Below are 16,493 nucleotides of genomic sequence, written 5' to 3' on the forward strand. Positions count from 1 at the left end.
TTTATTTAAAAAAAAAAAAAAGCTTCTGAAAAATGACAGGATGACATGACAAAACAGTTCTCAGACACATGTGCGCATGTGCACGCACGCACGCACATACGCATAGTCTCAGGCAGAATAGACCCTGCCTTGGTGATAGGAAGATCCTAGTGGACACACAGCTTTCTGCTGTGTCACTTCCTTGAGAGCTTGTTTGGAGGTCCTAGCAGGGGAGCGCAGCTACTCGTATACCCTTGACCGAAGACCGATCCTCCTCTATTCGGCTAAGATCGTTCTCTTTGAGCGCGCAGCTCCGGAAGGGACGCACATGGAGCGGTGAGGGAGAAAGGGGACACCCGCCTAGCCAGCCAGATCAGCCAAATCAACCCTGGCGATCGATGGGGTGACATATGTCGCAGTCAGATCGCCCTCACATCCAACCACTAGACTTCCTTAATAAGCATTTTTTAATTTCCAGTTTGGGTTTTTGAGGCAGGGTTTCTTCTATGTAGATCTGCCTATCCTGAAACTCACTCTATAAATCAGGCTGGCCTCAAATTCACAATGACCTACTTGAATTAGGGTAAAAGGCTTATACCACCACGGCCTACATCTCTCTGTATTTTTTAAGTAGGTGATGGTGGTTTTGCAGAATGGAGCTGACAGGCTGTGGTATGCTCTGGTGGGTGCATTGCACTTGTGATGGAACAGTTGCCTTTGAATTCGGGCCAGCACATCATGGTCAGGTCACTATAAGATGCATCACCAGGTGTGCTGTCCTGGAAAGGAACATAGGTCTTGACAGCTGTTTGACAGGCTGAAGGAAGGCTACACAGCATTTCTGTGACTCCCTGCAGATTGGAAGTTTGAAGCGGTATCTTTCATCTTAGTTACACACTGGGACATTTTTATTTTCCAGCATTTATCTTAAAAAGAAACATTGAATTTGTTCACACATTACAAATCCATTTCCTAAAGTGTTCAAGGTTTAAAGAGGAGAAAAAAAAAAAAAAAGGAAAGAAAAGGTTTAGAACCAAAGCAAAGAGAAAAACAGAGAAGAGATGAAAGAGGAAAAGCCAGTGAGATTATCAGATCCTGCGTGTGGCTCTCCTCTGGGGTCCCCTACTTCTAGTGACAGGTTAATCTTTAGAATACCAGTAAAGAAGACACGTATGGCATGTCATGGAACTAGACGGACATTTGAGCTAGCTTAATGAGCTAAGACCCCGTGGAAATTAGCAAGAATCGTGACAAGGGCTTTGAGTATTCACTCTGTAAGAGATACAGGGAAGGCACCAGCTGGCATCTGGTTTATATTATTTAGTATGTCTGGTTGTTGTGTTCTTTTTCACGAGAATGCTCAATGGAGACTCGGTAGTAACAGTCCTGGGATCCAGCAGGTTCCGGTAATCCCCGACAGAGCAGGGAAGCAAGACAAGACAGGATTGCAAAGTCAAAGATAAAATGTTATTGCTACAAATATTTCTTCAGAAAAGTCTCGTCTCGGGAGATAAATTATCAGATATAAAAGCAGCATAAAAACTAATTTTTGTGTGTAGGCCATGAAGTACTTTAAAAATATATTTCTTATATCAGTATCCAACGTGTAAAGTACTTAAGAATAAATTTAACAAAATAGCTGCAAAATCGTCAGAGGAAACTATAAAAACGTTTGCATACATTAAAGGGAAATAGCTTAGACTAGTGAAGAAATGAAATCTCTGGGTGAAGATGTCAGCTCTCCTCAGACTGATACACAGATTCAATGCAATTCCAATAAAAATCTCAACAGGTTTTTTGTGGAACCTGACAAGCTGATTCTAAAATTTTTATGGAGGAGAAAAAGAGTCAAGACTAGCCAAGACAATCCCGAAGAAGAAGAACAAGGTGAGGAGAACGGCCTTAGAAGACACAATGAGTCCCTAGTACAGAAGTTTGATGATGTCAGCGGGGGTAGACAGACTAGCGCAGCAGAATACCAAGAGGAGACAGACCCCAGGTACAAATGGAAACAGACTTGTCAGAAATCTGTTGCCTTTTTGGTTGGGGAAAGAATGGCCTTTACCATATACAGCACTGGAACACTGGGCAGACCTATGAGGGTAAACAAAGTGCTTCATTTGTCTCGTATAAAACACAAGTACCAGGCACATTTCATTTAGATATTGAAGTTTAAAGGACAAGTTTGTAAAATGTGAAAATACCATAGGAAAGCACACCTATGGCATCACAACAGGAAAGGATTTCTTCTCCCCGATCCCCACAACCCAACAGGGTTTCTCTATGTAGCCCTCAGTGTCCTAGAACTCACTCTGTAGACCAGGCTGAGCTAAAACTGAGATCTGCCTTGCCTCGGCCTCCCAAGGCTTGGATAAAGGTGTGCACCACCACCACCACCTAGCAGGAACAGATTTCTTACACCAGAAGATGTTAGTAAAGTGAAAGATTGGTGAATTTGACTCTATGCAATACAAAAATGTTGTTGATAAGTAGAGACCATAAAAGGAAGTGAAAGAGCACAGGTAACTGATCAGTTAGTATCCAGAATGTATGTATGCAGAATGTATGTATACAGGATGTATACAGAAATAGTGGGAAAAGTAAATGGAGAAAATGCTCCATGAGGCACTGCGCAGAGGAAGAAAGCCTTTGAACCGGTAAACTGGAAAGTTGACCCAGTTGGTAGCAGGAATGTCAGTTACGACTATATTTAATACATGTAAAGCATGACAGTGTGGATGAAGGTCCCAATGGAATCTGTTCTGTCACATTTGGAAGTGTAAACAGTCACAGTTACACTGAAAACCAGTTCCGAGCCTGGTGAGTCAGCAGTTAAGAGTTCATAATGTGGGCTGGAGAGATGGCTCAGCATTTTACAGCACTGACTGCTCTTGCAGAGGACCTGGGTTCCTTTCCTAGCACTTAAGTCAGACAGCTCATAACCACCTCTAATCCCAGCTGCCTGGGACCCGGTGCCATCTTCTGGCCTCTTTGGGGCACACAAACACTACACATATAACAGACATTCCTGTATGTAAACAAAACAATGAGAATGAATATTGTTTTAAAAGAATGAATATTGTGTCTCATTTGTTAAAAAGAAAAATTCCAGTTACAACAGTTAGAATGACTTCAGAACATGTCTTGGGGTTTCTATTGCTAAGATAAAACACTGTGATTAAAGCAGCTTGGGAAGGAAAGGGTTTATTCAGCTTACACTTCCAGTTGACAATTCATCACTAAGGGAAGTCAAGGTAGGAACTCAAACGGCAGGAACCTGGAGGCAGGAGCTGATGCAGAGGCCAGGGAGGGTGCTGCTTACTTGCTGACTCAGCCTGCTTTCTTAGAGAATTCAGGATCACCATCCCAGGGATAGCCCCACCCACAATGGGCTAGGCTCTCCCCCATCTATCACCAATTAAGAAAAGACCATACAGGCTTGCCTAACGCCCCATCTTGAGGCATTGTCTCACTTGAGGTTCCCTCCTTTTAGGTGACTTATGTCAAGTTCATACAAAACTGTGCAGCACAGGAGCAAAAGAAAAGCACCTTAGCACTGTATGGTGTTTACATTTTCATCACAGAATACACTGAGCAATAGTAAGGATGCGGTGTATGGTATACATATCATAACAAGATGGTGATAAGCCCCAAGTCTACCTGTGAAAGGAGAGAGAGGAAATCAGGAGTAAAAGAATCCAGAATGAACTTGTAAGTTAAAGTGGATGGCAGATGTACCTTTAAAAAAAAGTACTGAAGCATGTAACATTGGTTCAGTTAAAGTTTGACTAAGAAATGAAATGGTCTTTGACACTACCTAGTGTTTTCTAGAGAACATAATGACTTCTGTCACTCAGTTCTGCAGCTTCTTCAAGAGCAGGGCAAGCCATTTCTCGGAGCAAAATTGCAAACTGTGCAAGGCCCGCTCTGTTTTGTCCCTGACATAGGCAGAACAGGCTCTCCCATCACTCACCCCTGCCCTTGTGTTAAAGACTGTGTCTGTGGGGCTAGACCCACAGCCCAGTTGGGATTACTTGCTTTGCATACAGAGCCCTGGGTTGATCCCTGACACCACATAAAATGGAGCATGGTGACACATTACTTCAATCTCAGCGACTGAAAGTGGAGGCAGGAGGATTGTAAGTCAAGGTCATTTTCAGTTACAGAACAAGTTCGAGGCCAGCCATGGCTAGTACAGTAACTTCACTCTCCCTTTCTCTGCTCTGCATCATTTTTAAAAAGAAGTTTGTAGGAATCTTAGAAAGGGTTAGCCTGAGGACTGAAAAGGCCGGCATCTCACCTGTGCTGTGCCAGCATGGAGGCCCAGGCTAGACCAGGATGATGCAGTGTAAGTGGGTTGGAGAATTCCAGGAGTAGTGAAGTTCTCAGTTCTGTATGCAAGAGTTGTTACAAAGAAGAGAAAAGCGGAAACTTTCCTGCCGCCGTCATGTGCCGACTGCACAGAGTCAAGAATTGGCCATCTTAAGGAAATAACATTGCAGAATCTCCAGGGTTAAACTGAAATCTCTTGGTCAGGAAGGAATGGCCGACTGTTGAGACTGATTACCCTTACCTTTAGAGTTACAGTGTAATTTATACCTTGTCACACAAGACCCAGGAAATAGCCTTTTTTCCTCTGTAAAACACCTTTTATCAGACAAAATCAGTTTTCCCAAAGCCAACATTTCCTTCATTTAATCAGTCTTATTTCCAGAGTTAAAAACCTGGGAGCTCTCCTTCGTTCCTTTTTCTCCCCTCAGTCTGCTTCACTTCCGTTCACTCGCTCACATCATCCGCCTTAGTCTTAATTCTGTTGCTGTGAGGAGACAGCATGACCAAGGCAACCCTTATGGAAGAAAGCCTCTAACTGGGGGCACACAGGCTGGCACTAGAGCAAAGACCTACATCCTGATCCATAGCCTGAGAGACAGCCTGGGCCCGACTTGGGCTTTTGAAACCTCAGAGCCCACTCCCAGAGACACTGTCCAACCAGGTCACACTTCCTAATCCTTTCCAAATAACGCCACTTCGAAGCATTCAGATATGTGAACTTGTGAAGGCCATTCTTACTCAGACCACATTGTCTGACCCGCATCTATCCCATGTTTTGCTTCTTGCCTCTCTTCAGTCTTATTTTTCAAATAGCAACCAAAGGTATTCTTAACATGTATACTAGTTTCATTCTTAAAACCCCCATTGGGGTTTACTCATATTTAGGATCTAAACTCCTGTCTTAAGAATTCCTGTAAAAGTGAATAGTCTCACCTTGTCAGACTCTCTGCTTCCTGCCATCCCTCTTCCTCCTGCGCCTCCACCAGGCTATTGTCTTATACTTACATGCTTTTTGGGTCTTTGTGCAGGAGAACCTTCACTGCCTCTGGATCTTCACAGGTTCTATTATTCGTTAATTAGGAATCATATCTCCTGCCTCATTCTTCCACATGGGCATCTACTTTTGATCTAAATTTTGCTCTTTCTGATAATTTTTCTAATAACATTCTGCTTTTTGTGACATATATGTGTGTTTATATATTTTTTACTTGTATTATTAGTTTAATGTCACCCACAAGTTTATATTGTATACAAGGGCAAGAACCATGTATATTTTACTCAACAGTGTTTGCTGTATGCCCAGCCTAACAGGCATACAGTATATATCTGTTTGAATGTAAAGTCACACATGCACTGTAATAGCCTTTCCCTGCTGCTGAAGACTGGCTTGTCTCAGCATCCAGCCACTTGAAAGATGATGAAGGAAACATAGGCATTTTGTTTCCTTGAGGAAATTATCAGAAGTGGAGTTGTTTTAAACATTTTAAACATGAAAACATTCTGATCACTCAGTTGAAGTTACTCAAGTTCGATAAATTAGTTCCTATTTTGCTTTCTTTGTTGTGTGCTGTGAGCGTGTGGAACACACAAGAGGGGACAGTTCAGATAGAACTCAGATCACACTCTCGTTACATCGATTTCCTGATTTGCACCACGCATGGTGTCACAGCATTCACTCCTTACCCTGAAGATAAGGTAATAATGGCTGATAATTATCGGACTTACTCAAGTTCGTACAGCCAGGCTCTCATGTCAAGACTGTTTACCTCTGCCATCCCTGTGCCAGCTACGCTCCAGTTGCTCCACAATTGATAACCATTCTCTGCCACTAAATCCATCTTCACCATATCCACCTCTGCACCCCTGCAAGGGTGCTGCCCACCTGTCCATGCCATATGGTGTTAGAGGCTGCATGCCTTGTCTCTGAAAGACCCCTAGAGAGGAACTGGCTAACCAGTCCCTCAGAGTAGCTCACACGAGTTTCATCCTGTCTTTGTATGATGGTTAAGATACATTCGTGCCTAAATAAATAAGTGACCCATTTCCCCTTTTACAGTCCTCACTCCCAGTTTACAGGTGTAGTCTATTTTGGCTACACATTGTAATAATACTCTAACTAATAATCATATAAAAAGCATACATCCTCCCACTGTGGATTCTTGGTATTGAGTGAATCCGTAAGGCTTGAGGTGATTTAGGAGAAAGGTGAATTTTTTGTGTTAGGCTGCTAATATTCACCTGGGTCTACGTTCGCCTCCTATCCCCCACATAGGACTTGCTGACAGAATGGGTGTGGTCAAGCAGAATGCCTGCTTGGTGTTTATCCCTCTTGATAACTGTTAATTTCTGTTAACCTTTCAGGCTCTCCCTGCTTGTCCTATCCAGGCCACCTGCGAGGCTGCCTCCAAGGAAGAAAACAAGGAAAAAAATCGATATGTAAACATCCTGCCCTGTGAGTGTTTATAGGGGTTCTTGGAGTATGATATGAAACTACATCCCTAGGTAGATTCTTTAAGGATGGAAAAAATCTTGAAGTTGATACAAAAGGACAATTAAGAGCAATGTGGTTCACCCTTAGGGCTGAAAGCATAGGTACTTCCCCCAAGACCCAGGCAACCCCACAGTCAAGGTGGGACAGTGGACCACCGTTTGAATTGCAGTCCTGTTTCTAGAGACCAGGAAGGGCAGCTTCATGGAACCAGGGAGAAAGTAGGTTGTATGATTGGTTGGTTGACTGGTTGGTTAGTTGGTTGGTTGGTTGGTTGGTTGGTTGGCTGGTTGGTTGGTTGGTTGGTTGGTTTGATACACACTGCTTACTCAAACAAACTATCATACAAAGTTCTCTTTAGCTTTAAGCAAGGATGCAGTGAAACCACTGAATAAAATCACTTCATTGGTTTATTAGAAAATCAAACTACAGAGGCTGTCTCTTAGGGACAGAGAAAACAATAAAAGCAGGAAGAAGCCTTCCCAGTGTTAAGGCGAGCAGGGTAGTAATAGGAATCAGACAGCCTGGGAACCAGCATGGGGGGACATGGATCTGTCACAGCCCATTGACAGATGTAGTTGGTTGTAAGGGTCAAGTAAGGGAAATAATGGCTTTTCCTGACAAGCGGAAATTACTTCACAAGATTTCTGGGGATGATCAATTTAGGTATCAGTTCTTCTATTGCTTAGTCTGAGTCCGGTCTGGGCTGAGCCCAGACTGTCATTTAAGACATTGTCAACAGCAGTGTCATTTTAGAGACACACTTTGAGTCTAAACATAACTTCTTCCCAGAGCCAGCCAGTGATAATCAGTTGGTGTCATCTAAGAGATTCTTTTCTAAGTCTCTGTTATGGAGTTGGCTTTACCTAGTAGGGTATGAGACAAAGATGTTTGAACTTCCTCGTATTTATATATTGGCTTTTTAAAAATTTCTCAATTTGGAGCTAGAGTGGTGGCTCGGCTGTTAAAGAGCAGTTGCTGCTCTTGCAGAGGACCCAGGTTCAGTTCGGTACCTACATGGAGGCTGACACACGCAATAAGTCTTGTCTAAAACAATTATCCTCTTAAATCCTTTTTTAACTTCAATTGCATATATTTGTGTATGTGTATAGTGCCACATACACCATGCTGCGCATGTGCTGGTTGAAAGATAGCTTGCAGGAGCTGGCTCTCCTTCTACCTTCTAGCTCCTGGGATTGCCAGGCTTGGCAGTAAGGGCCTTTACCCTTTCAGCCATTTCACAGGTGCCCATCCCTTCAAAATGTCTGCTCTTTAGTGCACAGTAAGTGTGTTAGTACTTGTACATAATGTGTCAGTAATTGAACAAGTAGTGAGAATACCTCAGGTGTGACTAGTGAAACCTGCAATCTTATTTGTGTCCGTGTGAGAGTGTGCATATATATGTACACAACATTTTTTACATGTAGTAGGTATATTTACAGTATACACTCCTCTAACTTTAATAAATAGTTCATCTGTCCAGAAGCACTTTTTTATTAACTGTTTAATATTCTGTATTACAGATACAATATAATAACCCTAATATGGTGGAGGTGTTTACATATTTAGGGCACTAAAAACAGCATTGAGAGCAGCCTCAGTGAGTAAGCCTGAGACACTGAGTTCAATACCTGGAATCTACATAAATGTGGAGAGAGCCAGCTCCACAGACTGTCCTCTGACCTCCACATGCATGGGGTAGCACATGTACCCACACATGCATCTCACACAAACAATAATAATAAGTAAAACAATGCTGAGGGCTGGTGAGATGGTTTAGCAGGTAAAGATTCCTGATACCCTGAGATCCATCCACAATTGAAGGAGAAAACCATCTCATGAAAGTTATCCTCTGACCTACACACACACACACACACACAGAGTAATATTAAACTGAAAAAATGTTTGAGTCAGGGTTTCTCTATGTAGCTCTGGCTGTCCTGAAACTCACTGTACAAACCAGGCTGTCCTCACACTCACATTGATCTGCCTACCCCTGCCTCCTGGAGGCTAAGACTAAAAAACAGTTTTAAAGGGCAAGTGCGGTAGGCAGCAAGGATGCTCAGGGTAAAGGCACTTGCTGCCAAGCCTAGTGACCTGAGTTCATGCCCAGATCCCATGTCACGGAAGGAGAGACTCGATTCTCTTGTCTGCTGAGCTCCACAAGCCCAAGGAAGCAGATGCACACAAAAGAAATATATATTTTTAAAAGTTTTATACAGTCTAAAGGCTAGGTGCAGTGGTTTCTATGTTTCTATGAACCTAGCACATGGGAGTCTCAAGCAGAAGGATTATTGTGAGTTCAGGTCAGCCTGGGCTACAATGGGAGTCCTGGGTTAGCCTGATCTACAAAGTAAGACTATATCAAAAAAAATAGAACATTGAAATACCATGTCTCAGTCACAGAGACACAAGGTGTCTGAGCTAACCTGCTTCAGGGACAATAAGAAACAAGATTGGATCTGTTTAAGTGTTACCTTCTTGTTTGGATTTTCAGATGACCACTCCAGAGTGCACCTGACGCCTGTTGAAGGGGTTCCAGACTCTGATTACATCAATGCTTCCTTCATTAACGTAAGGCCTGTGTTCTTATTGATCCTGTGAGAAGCTACTAGCTGCCGTCCATTGACTTCTTCCTAGCTATGTTTTGAGAGATTGCTACCGCAACCTTTTCCTAACAAATCTGATTTTCTTTTCAAGTGGCTAATTCCTTTTTTTAATAGTGGTTAACTTAAAATACATTTTTGTTTATTTTTTCATCATTCGCTACAGTTTCCAGTACTAAAATCTGAATCTAGATGTATGTTTTTGTAAACCCTTTTTGAGCATTTTCAAATGCTACCAACAAAAGCAGACCTACCCTCTGTAGTAAAAATAAGAGAGAACAAGAAGGTTGCTACCAAGTAAGTCTGGTCAGTGTGTCCCCTGTGAACCAAGATCTGAGGGAAGCAGAGTCCTCCAGGTACCCTGGAGTGGTGCAGACAGCAGAGACATCTGTATCCTGGGCAACACAAAGGTTATCACACCTGCTAATGATCCCAAAACTTGACACAGAGCTGTCGACACATTGACAGGAGACTCCAGTCTAGACTGGAAAGAACCGGTTCCTTACTCTCTTTAGATGCCTGAGGGCACATAACAAGTCTTTCAAAGAGTTTCTATTGGAAGGAATGTAAATTCCACCTACACAACCAGCTGGGACCCGGGTTTCAGTACCCAGAGCCAAGGCAGCAGCTAAGTCACCGCATTTCATCAGTCTCTTAGTAGCTTTTCCTTCTGTTCTGCTTTAATGATTAGGGGACCGTATCACTGTGGGCACTCTTCCTGGCAGTAACTGACCCACAAAGGAAATTCTCTGGGGCTGGCTTCTGTGTTGTGTGTTTGTGTTGATTTTTTTTTCTTTACCATTTTTGTGTTCCATTGAACTTTCAGAAGAAAGTTGTAAGAAACCTGCTATTTATTGCTGACTTTAAATTCTTTTTTCTCTGCTATGAAACAATTCTATCCTGCCTTTGTTTGAACTAGAATACTAGAACAGGAAATGACTTCTCAGATTTAGGTGGGTCCTTTGATTTTATCACTACTTTGGTGTAGCCTTGTGTCCCAGCAAGACTGCTTCCCCTTGCCCACCTCACTGGCATCTGCACAGGGAGAACAGAGAGACCCTGTCTGGTCCATGTCTCTCAGAGACTCCATATCTCTTTGGATGGCATCCCCAGTCTCCCACTGACTAATGGAGAGGTTCATTGTCAAACCTGGCTGTTTGTGAAGTTTGTTTACACCGGAGAAACAGCCTTAAGAACAAACCCTTTGTCCTTTCCATTTTCAGCCCAGCTCCACCCCGGAGCTACCGTATATGCCCTGCCTTGGAAGGCCTCACCCCATGAACACTAAACCCACATTGTTGGCTACTAGTAAAGCATCAAACACAGTGTAGACCAGGGGTAGTCTCTGGATACCCTGCCCAAGTATTCCTAATAATTCACCTTGAGAAGAATGCCTAGACCTCTTGAGCTTCATCATTTCTGATTCTCCTCTTCAAAGCCGACCTTCCTGGGCCTTCTGTAATGGAAGTTCTTAGGAATTGCCTTGACCATTCACAGGGGAGGTTTTGTGAACTGAGAAACCCACCAGAGAGTCATTCTTCCCAACTTCTGCTTTTCACTTTTTTTTCTCATCCCTTTCCACCCAGGGCTACCAGGAAAAGAACAAGTTCATCGCCGCACAAGGTAATGACAATGTTTTATTCTTGGGCTATACCATGATCCCATACTGGGTTGAGGGTGGAGGATTTTGCCCAAATGCTAAAGGAAGTAATGAAAATACAATAAGTTTTCTCCAGTTGCTGTCACCTAAAAGATATAGAGGGGGCTGGGGAAATGGCTCAGTTGGTAAAGTGCTTGCTGACAAACTTGAAAGCCTGAGTTTGGATTCCTAGCAAAAGTCCCTTGAAGCTTGAGAGGTGGCTTCATGTTAAGAGCAGAGGTCACCTCATATACGCTGACAACATAACTGCTTTGTGGGATGGTTATGGGGAGATTTTATTGTAGATTTGAGAGCAAAAACATTCCAGAGGAATCTAGAAGAGTCCAGAGAAATGAAGTAGACTAAGGTAGTAGGAGCAGAGCAGGGAGATAAAGAATTGAATAAAGGAGGAGAGAGGGAGAGAGGAAGAAAGAGAAAGGGAGAGAGAGAGACTGAGAGCCCAGAGCATAGCCGATAGCAGGTTAGAAGGAGAATGAGGAGCTGGGGAGAGACGCCCATCCGTCTTTATGGTGGGAGAGAAGCTGAGGTGCTAGAAATATGTAGCAGGCCCCGGGATACTGAGGGAGTCTGGAGGCCAGCGTTCACTTTCTTACACTAACAGGTACCACAGGTGGCCATTTGTCCCTTCTGCCAGTGATGAGGGGAGTGACCAGTCAGAGATACACAGTAAGACCGTGTCTTAAAAAAACGAGAACAAAACGAAGGGAAAGATTAGCGTAGGGAAAGAAGGAAAACCACAGACAGACACGCCAGGAAGGCTTAGATGGCTCCCAGGAAGTGCGGCACGCTGCCTGTGGTCAGACTGCATCTTTGTCTCTCTGCTCTGGACTCCTCGGGTACCCCTGGATGGTCTCTCTCTTATCTACAATAAAAATCTAGGAGGGTTTCTGGCTGATAGATAAAAGCAGCATTCCTGGGAGAGTCATCTCCCTTATCGCTAGCAGAAGGGACAAATGACCACCTGTGGTACCTGTTAGTGTAACAAAGTGCATGCTGGCCTCCAGGCTCCCTCAGTCACACATGCCTGTTACCCATTTCAGAGTCCACGCTAGCATGTCGGTCCTTCTCACCTCCTCCCCCACCCTAACCCCCTCCAGCTCACAGCTTCCCTCCCCAGCTGTTCCTTCGCCCTGCTTTTCTGTCTGTTTGACTGCACAGCCACTTCCCTGACGTCCCCTGTGGGATCAGTGAACCCACCTGAGAGCCGCACCAATAAGCTCCCCTTTATACTTTCATTTGACTTGAATCTGTTGGTGAAGAAAACCTGTTGTTAATATGTCATGCTCTTGTAATCTTCTTTTCCAAGATTAATCATTGATTTGTTTCTCTAGTCATCTAGTTCTTCATAGAAAATGATACTGGTTTTCCCCTTAAACTCTTTAACTCTTTCCTTTCAACACCTTCAGATAAATGAGATTTTTAAATTTTTTTAGGTAGGGGCTCACTGTGTAGACCAGGCTGGCTTGGAACTCGCAGAGATCCTCTGCCTCTCATGTGCTAGGATTAAAAGCGTAGGTCACCACATCCAGCTGAGCTGGATATTTGGTTGGTTGGTTAGTTGGTTAGTTTGAGACTAAGTCTTCCTATATAGACCAGGATGGCCTCCAACTCACAGAGCTTTCTCTGTCTCTGCCTCCCAAGTGCTGGTATTAAGAGCATGTGCTACCATGCTAACAAGCTGAAGATTTTATTGATTGATTGATTGATTGATTGATTGATTGATTGGAAGGGACAAGCCTATGCTATGGAATACATGCAAAGGTCAAGAGACAACTTTGAACAGTTGCTTCTTTCCTTCTACCTTATGGGTTCCAGAAACTGAGCTCAGTTCATCAGGTTGGACTGCAAGTTTACCCGCTGAGCTATCTTGTTGCCTCCTAAGGTTTCATTATTTTAAGTACATTTGGAGCCTTCCTAAAACCTTTAGTTCTATAGCAGATCCAGCTCCTCTGAGCCCTGTCAGTTTAATTGCCAATTGAGAAGACTTCTATCTACCATACTCTGGAATTCCACTAGCCTCTCCACTGTTAAATCCCCCCACCCCCAATTATCCAGAGCCTGGCTTTGTTTAGGAATTTCTTGTGGCTTTCTGAAAGGTGCCCTATGGAAAGTACATTTGAATTCCAGCCTGAACAGGTTCCTCACCCTCTCTGGGGTTGACGACTTTCACTCCAGAATGTAAGAGGCAGAGTAAATGTCAGTTTCTTACTTATTGTCTGGACTGTATTCCGTAATCAGTCATGACTTCTAACCTCCATCCTTAGAAAACCACTGTGTTTTCCTACTCAGAATCTTCCTGTCCACAGTCCTAATAAAGTGTCTGATACACACGTGGTAGATACATGGCAGTTGGTTACTTGGTTGGTTTGAGACTAAGTTTTCTTTAGTTGGCAGGTGGATGAATTAATAATAAGGTGGATATTCCCCTGAAGATACAAAAGCACAAAATTCCAAAACTCAGGACTATAGTCTTAGATTTCAATCTTCATGTTGGCTCCTTTAGGACCAAAAGAGGAGACAGTGAATGATTTCTGGAGAATGATATGGGAACAAAACACAGCTACCATTGTTATGGTGACCAACCTGAAGGAGAGAAAGGAGGTAAGCTGGAAGTTGAGAAGCAAGCCCTGAGGTAGGTATGTCTGGTAGAGGGTCTGCTCTGCTGGAGCTCTGAGCTTGAGCCTCACTGCCTTCCTTCTTCCGTCACTGTACTAGTAGATCATCCGGACAAGCTAATGTGTCTTTTGTGTCTCATCTGGACACTCAGATGAACCTCAGGACAAAGGTAGAGGTGTTCATGGCAGTGTCATGTCTAGAATTAAAATAGCTAGTTTTCATTCCAAAGTAACCAAGAAGAGAGAAGTGGGCCATTAGCTAGAATAGACAAGAGGCTTCCCCCTCAGCTTCTCTGGTCACTCATGCCCTTAATCTCCTGCTAAAGCTTTTGATATACCCTCAAGCTGATAGAGGGAGCCATATGAACCAGCAGAGTCCCTAATATAGGGATGGCCATCAGAGGACAGCAAAGCTGAAGCTACACTAAGTCCTGTGGGCAGCTGCTTTTTTTTTTTTTTTTTAACTTTTCATTGGTTCTTTGTGAATTTCACAGCATATACCCGAACCCTACTCATCTCTCCCTCCCCCACTCCACAGGAGAGGAAAAAAAAAATCTCTAGTGTGTCACAGTGTGTCTCACTGTACACCCTTTTGTCCATACTATTGCTTACAGATGTTTATTGCAAGGAGTTGTTGGTCTGCTATGAGGCCTCTGGCTTCTGCTACTGTGTCAGTAGATTCTGGAACCTCCCTGGGACTCCTCTTGGATATCCTGTTGTTGCCCTATGTCATGGAGATCCGGTAGTTTGGATCTGTAGGACCAACCCATTCATGAACTCCCAGCAGTTCATCAGTGGGGTGTGTAGTTGTTGGGGTGGGCCAATTCAGAGCCCTGGATCTGGGCCTCAGAGGTCTCTGAGCTGGTCAGCCCGCTAGCTCTGCTGCACTCATGTCCATTGGGCAGGCTCACGAGCAACCACTGCTTCCAGGGCCAGCTCTACCCCGCCGCCGCCCAGGAGAGAATAGAGCCCTACTGGCAGCTCCTAACCGCTCCTTTTTTTACATTGTGGCCTGACCAGCTCTGTAGCTGGTCTATAGCCAGCGTCACACCGTAGTCACTGTTCTATTGCTGCGAAGACACCGTGACCAAGGCAACTCTTAGAAAAGAAAGCACTTTTTTTAGATTTGTCTATTTATTATGTTTAAGCACACTGTCACTGTCTTCAGACAGACCAGAAGAGAGCATCAGATCTCATTTACAGATAGTTGTAAGCCACCATCTGGTTGCTGGGATTTAAACTCAGGACCTCTGGAAGAGCAGTCAGTGATCTTAACCACTGAGCCATCTCTCCAGACCAAGAAACCACTTTTAACTGGAGCTTGCTTACAGTTTCAGAGGTTTAGTCCATTGTTGTCATGGTGAGGGGATGGCAGCAGAAAGGCAGGGTTGCTGCTCAAGAACAATAGAGTTATACATCTGGATCTGCAGCAGCCAACAAGACCACACCTCCTAATCCTTCTCAATAATGCCACTCCCTGATGACTAAGCATTCAAATTTATGAGCCCATGGGGGGCCATTCTCATTCAAACCACTACACTGGATCACAGAGTCATCATCCTTGTTTATGACTTTCTTAAGGATGGCCCTCTGTCACCTTGATCTATTGTAGATTATTAAGTGTATTGCTCAGCAGCCCCACAATGCTTAGAAGGGTAGTTTGGGGCTGTGTTTTATGATAGTATGCTCTAAGCAGACCAAGCCAGCCGTTAGCTCTTGGAAGCTGTTCAGTCAGCAGAAAGACCTTGGGTTGGCAAGTGTGTGTGTATGGACACATAGTCCCTCCTTCACACAGGCTTGTGTCTAATGCCTGACCTGGGAGATTGGGTGGTGCAGGCTTTGCTGGTAAAAGTTTCCTGTTTGCTTTGAACTGAGGGATGGGAGTAAAAACGTTGGGGAGGTCTGTGAGTAAGTCTGGGTACAGTTGAAAGAAAGATACAGTGACTAAACCTTTAGCTGACAGAAGTGAGAGGAGAGACAGGCTTTGTGGGGTTTCTCTCAGTCCCTTTACATCTGCCGGGGCAGTCTTGAGTTAGAGACATGTGTCTGTTTTCATTGTAGTGTAAATGTGCCCAGTACTGGCCAGACCAAGGCTGCTGGACCTATGGGAATGTCCGTGTGTCTGTCGAGGATGTGACTGTTCTGGTGGACTATACAGTACGGAAATTCTGCATCCAGCAGGTACAGTCTTCTTTCCAGGCGTTTGTGTAGTATCTGCTGATCATTAAGAGGGTGGCAGAGAATCACACAATATACAGTCTGTGTGGGTTTAAAACCAGGAATCTGACCTCCGGGGACTTCTCTGTCAAAGCAAAATGAGCCGTGTTTTTTATGGCTGGGAGGAAAAGGACCTGTTCAGGCAAAGTTTGACGGCCTTAACTGTGACCAGGCCGTGAAGAGGGGTTTCAGGAGGTAGGGCAGTCTTCTGGATGCTGTGTTCACCTCGCTAAGGATTTCTAACACCAAGAGTGTTCAGGAACTATTGTAAGCCTTCCAGGGTGACCATGGAAACCTGAGCTGGAGCTGAGGATCAGGGTTCTGTGGAAAGAGGATTTATCAAGAGCCGGGAGCCCTGCTAGCTGTGGCAATGCTCACCTTTGATCCCAGCACTGGGAGGCACAGGCAGGAGGTTATCTGACGAGGAGATCCTGTGTTGTACAGAGTGAGATCCTATGGCCTGCATGTGTCTCCAACCCTGCTGTTTACTGTAATGGTTCTTGGACTTAGACCAGGTCACTTAAGTTCTCTGAGTCTCCTCTGCCTTTGTAGGCCAAGCGTGGTAGCAGGCACGCAGCCTCCTGGTTGTTGCTCAC

The 16,493-nt window shown here is 44.2% G+C and overlaps 1 protein-coding gene across 2 annotated transcripts in view; it reads left to right on the plus strand.

Moving 5' to 3' along the window:
• PTPRA (protein tyrosine phosphatase receptor type A) overlaps positions 1 to 16,493 on the plus strand; it is a 98,488-nt gene that overhangs the window by 68,224 nt on the left and 13,771 nt on the right. For both annotated transcript variants that reach the window (XM_080931272.1, XM_080931273.1), the window contains 5 exons: positions 6,673 to 6,763; positions 9,297 to 9,373; positions 10,992 to 11,028; positions 13,569 to 13,666; positions 15,742 to 15,861. In XM_080931272.1, coding sequence (XP_080787398.1) covers positions 6,673 to 6,763; positions 9,297 to 9,373; positions 10,992 to 11,028; positions 13,569 to 13,666; positions 15,742 to 15,861 — 423 coding nt within the window. The remainder of the gene's footprint in view (positions 1 to 6,672; positions 6,764 to 9,296; positions 9,374 to 10,991; positions 11,029 to 13,568; positions 13,667 to 15,741; positions 15,862 to 16,493) is intronic.

The sequence above is a fragment of the Micromys minutus genome, assembly GCF_963924665.1.
Source record: "Micromys minutus genome assembly, chromosome: 17".
In the NCBI taxonomy this organism is placed as follows: Eukaryota; Metazoa; Chordata; class Mammalia; order Rodentia; family Muridae; genus Micromys; species Micromys minutus.